Source organism: Perna viridis, chromosome 10, assembly GCF_037379345.1.
Source record: "Perna viridis isolate PV_CMFRI_1.1 ecotype Kerala chromosome 10, ASM3737934v1, whole genome shotgun sequence".
NCBI lineage: Eukaryota > Metazoa > Mollusca > Bivalvia > Mytilida > Mytilidae > Perna > Perna viridis.
In genome coordinates this window covers 24,956,981-24,964,597 of record NC_142454.1, presented here as the reverse complement: position 1 = coordinate 24,964,597, position 7,617 = coordinate 24,956,981, and the positions used below count along the sequence as shown (strand labels likewise).

Here is a 7,617-nt window from a genome sequence, read left to right as displayed (position 1 = left end):
GGAAATGAATTAATCCTAGTATTGAACTATACCTTTTTTTTTGAAAGTCATTTGGCTGTTGAAAGGAAAAATCTGTTTTTGTCTTGGTGACCAGGTCAAATTTTTGAAATTACACACTGGCTGGTGGTATGAATGAACAATATTTGTCACGACATTCAGGTCAATTTGTTTGAAAGTGCACACTTCGCGTGTTTCATCATCATTGATTGAGCCATATAAGTCTCATCGTCAATGACCAATTATTAAATAATAGACTGAATCTACAATTATCATTGGTGGATTAGTTTTCCCTTTATGGAAATATTTCAATTGTTCATTCAAATATTTTCCTCAATGGTAGATGGGTTTTCTATGTATCATCTTCATTTTCATGTTTTAGTTTGAAAAATGTTTTTTTTCTAATCAAAAGTGGTCAACACAAAGCAAAATTGTACAAAGAAAATTGTATCACAATGTCATACAGATCCAATTACATTTTGGTCACTTTAATAATTATACATTTTATATTATTTACCTTTATGAAATGCTTATTCTTCGTCAAAATTTTGACTCCTAATTCCAAAATGGTTGGAGTCATAACCCCAAAATCAATAAAAGTCCTTCCTTTTGATGTTTTGGAAACTGGTTGTAAAATTTTATCAAGATCCAGGTACTACTAATGAAGTAACCACACAAAAATAAGTGGCTACAGACTATGACACTGACAAGGACAATAATGCTGAGGACAAGGTAGGACAAGGCTCAATATTCGGTTCTCTATATGACTGGAAAATAGAAACTTGATATAGAGAAGTTGTATTCAGTTGTTTAAAAGATTAATTGAATATGATGAATAAATATTGTTGTACAACAGGAAATTTTTTAAAAGTGTGCAATACAAACTAAAAAATTAATTTTTTTAATCTTCAGCATTAAAACGTAATTTAATCTTCATCATCATGGACTTCATCATCTTTGCTCCCTTTTGCTAGATTTCTTGGTGTGAACAGTATTTCTGACCTTGATCCTGAGGTTTTTGAATGTTGTATGTATCCAACTGGATCTAAAGTCTCTGAAATCTGCTTCACAATAGAAACGATGTCTGCCTGAAAAAAATTAAGTCTGTATGTACATGATGTAAATTCAAACTATTTATTTAGCCAATCATGGACCACGAACGGAAGGCAACAAAAAATAACAATGGAGATCATTGATACAAAGGTTAAAAAAAATTTCATTCAGTGCATAAAAGCAATTACATAATAATATAGCACTATTTGCAGTCCAGGGATCTTAGGCACCAACCATATTTTTCTCTAGGGGGCCTGGGATTTTATGTTGAGCAAGCCCAAATTTTTTTCCCTGCAGCAGCTAGAGTTAAAAATTATTGTTAAGTAATGGAGGAAATATTGAATCATAATTTTTTGTGGTCCATAGCCAAGAAAAAAAGCCATTTTGCTCAAATTCAGCATTTGTTTTTAAATAATCCCAAGCTCCTCCGTATAAAAAATGCCTTATTAGGAGGGAAAGAAGTACAAAGTATTCGGCCAGGTGAGCTAAAAACTACTGTCTGACCCCTAAGTTCTATTTTTAGTAACAGCGGCCATGTTTTTTAATGGATCAAAAATCCTCAGATCAGTTCTATGCATAATACCCTAAGGAACATTCAAACCAAGTTTGGTTCCAATTGGTCAAGTGGTGTCAGAGGAGAAGAGTTTTGAAAAATTGTTGACAATGACGACGATGCCAAGTGATGGCAACAACTCACATGGCCTTTGGCCAGGTGAGCTAATAAAAGGGCTTCAAATAAATAGCAAATAAGCATCAATGAATGTGTACACTGAATAATCAAGAGATTCATTAACAATTAATCAAGTTATTGTCCAGACATCATTCGGAAAATGTCAATTCATGACTCCTTTTTGGCTCCTAATTCTTAAACCCTTCAAATTAAACCCTCCTTATCAATGCTAGGCTTCCTTTAGTTGGATGGTACCTTGTGGTACGATTTATGCTCTTATTCACAAGTTATTGTCCAGAGCATAGTTTCACAAAATTTGTAAGACTTGCATACACGTAAATCCTTAACGAATCAATGAGACTTATGTGCAATGAAGTCTTTGCGTAAACACAAAGCATCTATGGACGACAATAACCACAACATGATATCATTATACAACCACAATTTTTTTTGTGGCAGTTCAAAAGTTTTGGGTGATATACCATTGTAGAAAACTTTCCTACCTGAAAAGGGAAATTATTTTTGTGTAGTGCAAAGGGGGAAGCACTTGCTAAATTCAAGTTAAAATTTAATTTATTTCCTCTGTTTAAAATTTGCTTGTACATGTAGAATTCCATAAATTTAGTTCAGAAAAGCCAAGAAAATTAGATTTATTGACAGTACTTGTTGAAAAATTTCTTCAATTCAGTCCATGCCATCATGCTCACACATGCTTCATGAAAGTATATATAACTTGGAAATATATATAATTTGGAATTATTTTGGATTTAAGAAAATAAGTGAAAAATTATTTATAAAACTTACCCCTACTAAGAAGGTTAGTAAGTTTCCTTGACTTTTGTTAACCTACTTACCGTATCTCTTAGCCATGCCGGCATGAGTAACCCCCTTAGTAAAAGTTGGTTTTACAAATTTTATTTTTGGTCATTTTCTTAATTCCAAAATAATTCCAAATTCAAACAATACCAGGGTGGATTCTGGCGGAGGTGTGGCGGGTGTGTGCGTGCCCCCTCCCCCTAAAATTTGCAAATCATGGGTTGTCAGGTGTAGATTTAGGCGTTTTAGGTTGAAACTTTAATTTCACACTAATTTTACGACAAAAGATATCTACATTGTACCCACTCTAGAAGAATATTTTAAAAATTTAACCAATAAAAATTTTAACTGTACGCTCCCACCCTCCAATCTAAAATCCTGGATCCGCCCCTGATAATTTGTTGACTATACAGTTTTACATAAATATTTGACCTCTGTAAAAGTTGAACTTGTCATAATTTTGATCTTATTCATTCAATACAAAGAGTACTATATAAAACCTACTGTATCCTCATTTTTCTTTCCAGTAATAATCACTTTCACAGGCGTTGATTTATTTAGATGACCTATCATTTGTGCTATTCTATGTTCTAGATCATGGGAGCTTATCTTTGAACCAATGTCATACTGCTTTGGACTTTTCTTTTTTGTTGCTTTCTCTGCCATTAATGATTCCAACAACATTTCCTTAGACATGAGTTTATATGAGGGAATCTTAGAAGCAACGCTTCCCTTCAGCTTTTTTAATTGCAACCCTTCTTCTTTTGCATATTCTTTAGCTTCAGCAAGTGTACGAACACCCATTAGCATATCTTGTGGAGAAAAAATCTTTACCATATCAGTTTCTTTCACTATTTGGATCTTAAGCTTTGTTGGGATTACATGGTTTTCTGTTTCTAATGCAATGGCTCTGTTTTTATTTTTTTTCTCATTTTTTTTAGTTTTGTTGCGACGATTAGCTAAACACTGACAACTCTGGTGGATAGGTTTCCGATCTCCAAAACTTTGAACAACATTATTTGAATTGCCAACAAAAAGACTGTAACAGCACTTTGGTTGGATGATTAGTCCTATATATTTTGAAGTACTGTTCTGCAGTAGTCTTCCTTTGGAACAAGAAAATGACAAGCCATGTATTGGTACCTGGACATTGGTTATAACCTTTGTCCTGTGCAAAGCCAATACTAATTTTTGGAATAATGCAGACCTCATTATACTAATATGTCCTGACCTTTCGACTGTTCTGAAAAAAAGGGAAAAGAAACATCTGAAATAACAAACATCTATGTTAACTATTTGATTTTATAAGAGAAATACATGTATCAGTTAATTTTTATGGGTAGGGCTAAGATGAACTTGAAATAAACAATCACTAGAAAAAGCACTAGAAAAAAATAAAGTCTGAATCTGTTATTGTCTTAATAAATTGTCTATATAAAAAATGAAATTGGTGCTTTGCTTCAAAGAAAAAAAAAAGCACAAACTATATTTTCTCATATAATATGGATTGGGAGGATTTAAAATTTCATCCTAGCCACCCCATTTAAATAAAACGTTTGCTCTTTGTTGTGATAGGATCGATCTTTAAGGGATTTCCATTACTTACAAGTACTCAGCTCCTTCAACATTGTGTGTACTTAAGGGCAATGTGTACTTATTTGAAACTGCAAGAGCTGGAAAATAGGATGTCACTTAGGTCTAGGATTTCCTTTTGTGTGAAATATCAAATTTATCATTATCTTCCCTATATTAAAATGATGAAAATATAATATAGAAATTTGAAATATTTTACATAGTGTATGAAAATTCTAGACCAACATGCCTATTTTTTTTTAAGTTGCACTTACTTGGACATTATAAAAAAATAGTCCTACAGACCAGATGTAGAAATTTGAATTATCAAAGTGAAATATTTGTTTAACTTATACAGATGCCAAAGAAACATGAACATGATGAGGTACATGTAAGAGTACATTTCCTATACTACAAGTATTGATACCATATTTTTGTGCAAAACTGAACAAAATGCATTCACTTCAAGGCACTGGTTTTCTGTACGGTGCATTGATAGAATGTTTGGTTTTAACATTAAATCAAAACATTAAAAACCAGTTAGACGATTGTGCATGTGTGATACTATACTTGGTGTCACATACAATGTATACACATGTATACAACAAATATAAAACAAAGAATACTTGATCAAGCTATCCAAAATCAATATAGCTGCTTAAGAGAAAATAATAAACCCTGCTTTTATAAAAGTTTATACAAATCAAATTGCAGACCTGCTTACAACAATGTATGCAAATTTAAATCTGACAGATCCACAATTTGTAAATTTAGGATTAGTGCTCACTCTCTTGCAATTGAGAGGGGATGCTACCAAAATTTCCCCAGAAGTAACCGTATTTGCACTTCATGCAATACTTCACAAACTGAATATGAAGTGCATTTTTTCATACACTGTCCTGCCTATAAAGTCTTTTCAATAACAGAAAATAATATATCTTTAACATTAAACAGTTACTGTTTGATTATTCTAAAAGCCTTAACTGAATATATAAATAAATGTTTAGCCTTGTCAATTAAATAAATTAATTAAACTAATTAACTAATTAAAATATTAGTTTAAGGCACCTCAGCTCAAGATTTTCAATATGGTTTTTATTAGAACTGTCATTTTTTGTATGTTTGGATAAATGTGTGTATTGTATCATAACCATTTACAGGGGCGTAGCTGCCTATACGCAAATATGCAGTTGCGTACTTTTGGAAAAAGTAACAAAAATAAAAACATACATTTTAAAGATGAAATAAAGGTTTTATGCAATGACAAATCCTTTTTAATACATAATGATACTCCAATATACACCATAAAGTAATTCGCGATATCAAAACCATCAATTCCGGAAACTTTGTACTTTTCCGCGACCATCCCCCCCCCCCCCCCCCCCGCAAGACCCCTCGTCATAATTTTGTGTAAAACTGAATTAGGCCTAGCTATGCCCCTGATTTATTGTAAATGTGTTTGAACGAATAAATATATGTATTTGTATTTGTATAAGACAATGCTCAAATTTGAATTTAAAATGGCAACCTACTGTTGTTTAAGTTGAATTAAATAACTTGCATATTCCTATCATATAAAAACTTCTCCATAAAATTTGAATTGTTCATATCTGTTGATATTTGAATAAATCCAGCATCACAATGTTTACATTGTGAAATCAACCTTGATACGGATAATTTTCAGTTGTTTGTAATTGGACTTAAACCATAAATTATCCCCTAATTTTATGTCAAAAACCTTTTGAAGAATATTGTTTGTTTATTTTCAAAATCATGAGAAATTTCATATTTGAAGACTACAATGATTAGCATTTGTCAACACATGGCACTTATTTTTTTGGCAACAAAAATGGCTCAATTACGATGGAATGTCTTGTAAGGAGTATGAAAATTCTTTTTAATTAAGCACTGATGTTTGGATATTGTATTTATAACAAATAAAAAGAAAGATAACTCTGCCTCAAGAATACAACGGCTGAAAAAAAAATTATGGTTAAATCAATAGTGGGCTAAATACTAATTACATTGTTAGAACAAACTCACCAACAATATTTATAGATATATTTTTAAAGAGATTTCAGATCAAAGTGTTAGTAACTTTTTATTTCAGAATATCAACAGTTGTCCAAAAAAATAGTTATCATGAATCAATTAATATTAGTTCAGGAAATTTTAAGTTTAACTGTAAATAATATTACATCAAAGTTATCTGATAGAATGGCTAATGTATCTGTACTGCTTAAAGTTAAATGTGCACAAAATTAGTCAAAGGCTCCAAATGTTGATATTCAGCAGATTGAAACGCTTTATGTAAAATATGAATTAGTTCTCATTTATTGATAAATAAATGAGGTAGACATTTAAATATAAGACACAGTTTATCTAGAAATGAAGATACTGCTACAAAAATATGTTGCTCAAATGCATTTGAAAATGAGAAACATTTTCTTCTAAAATGTAAATCTTTTGATGATCAAAGAGTTACTTTAAATAAAAAAATATTGAACATACACAAACAATGTAATAGAAAATAAAAATACAGGCAGCATGTCTTTTTTTTTTTTAATATTATTAACAAAATTGATATAAATCTCCAGACTGACTACCTCTTTCATATCAGAGTAATCAAGTGAACCAAGGTTATAGCAGTAATCAATAGACTGTTTGAAGATTACGAAGAGTCTACTATAGTTAAACATACATACAAGTATTATTAATAATGTTTTAATTGCCATATCAATTGAATAGTTTATTATATATGTGCAATAATAGTCTGTATTGGGCCTTAACCATTTATTGTTGACGAGTTTGTGCCAAGAAAGAACATAATTAAGCATTTTAAAAATGTGCTTTCTTAGAAATGATACTTCAAATACAATATGTATTTCAACTTTATAACTAAAATTTATCACTTTCCAGACTTCTTATTTTTATAATGGGTGAAAAACCCACCATACGAGGGGTCTTTAACCCTAGTTACTAGTATCTGTATCTGAATGTATATAATGAAGAATCCAAATCTGGCATATACTCAACGGGGTCAGAGAGCAACCACTTCAGTGGCTGCTGGTGATAGCAGATTCAAAGCTCTTTAGCCTAGGCTGGTGGAATTCCCAACCTGATTAAGTTGAGCCTGAGGCCATGTGGGTATGGACTATTTTACCACAAATATTAAAATACCAATATATATAACCGAGTATTCAGTAAGACTTTTTTGTTTGCACTAGAAAACTAGCCATTGTCTTGAAATTACGTATTATGCCTTGTTCATGATTTGTTTAAAATTAAACTTTACAAATGCATGTGAATCTCCTGTTCTTATAAAAATGTACTATATCCATTTAACATGACAAGTTTATTTGAGACATAACTGACAGAACCAGAGTAGATGTAAGTTTTAAATAAAGAAAAAGAGCACATAGTTAACTATATACATGAAATATAGCCTTGGGTTTACCTGTCTTTTTTTGGGGTTTTTAGTTAAATTAGATCTTCTCTATAGTTTCGTA

General features: G+C 31.3%; 1 protein-coding gene across 1 annotated transcript; it reads right to left on the bottom strand.

Annotated features, from left to right (window-relative positions):
* Window positions 1-882: 882 nt before the first annotated feature.
* LOC148605095 (uncharacterized) lies at window positions 883-7,589 on the bottom strand. The gene is made up of 3 exons (XM_088548979.1): window positions 7,566-7,589; window positions 3,041-3,779; window positions 883-1,085 (listed from the first exon to the last, which is right to left on the bottom strand). Exons 2-3 carry the CDS (start codon window positions 3,746-3,748, stop codon window positions 924-926), a joined length of 870 nt encoding a protein of 289 aa, XP_088405105.1. The 5' UTR covers window positions 3,749-3,779; window positions 7,566-7,589; the 3' UTR covers window positions 883-923.
* Between the last annotated feature and the right edge of the window lie 28 nt (window positions 7,590-7,617).

Excerpts from the sequence above, each read along its gene's own strand:
- LOC148605095 (XM_088548979.1), bottom strand. The coding sequence starts at position 3,748 with ATGAGGTCTGCATTATTCCAAAAATTAGTATTGGCTTTGCACAGGACA. Across the intron at positions 1,086-3,040 it reads GAAAGAAAAATGAGGATACA|GCAGACATCGTTTCTATTGT; the intron begins GTAGGTTTTATA and ends AATTTTTTTCAG.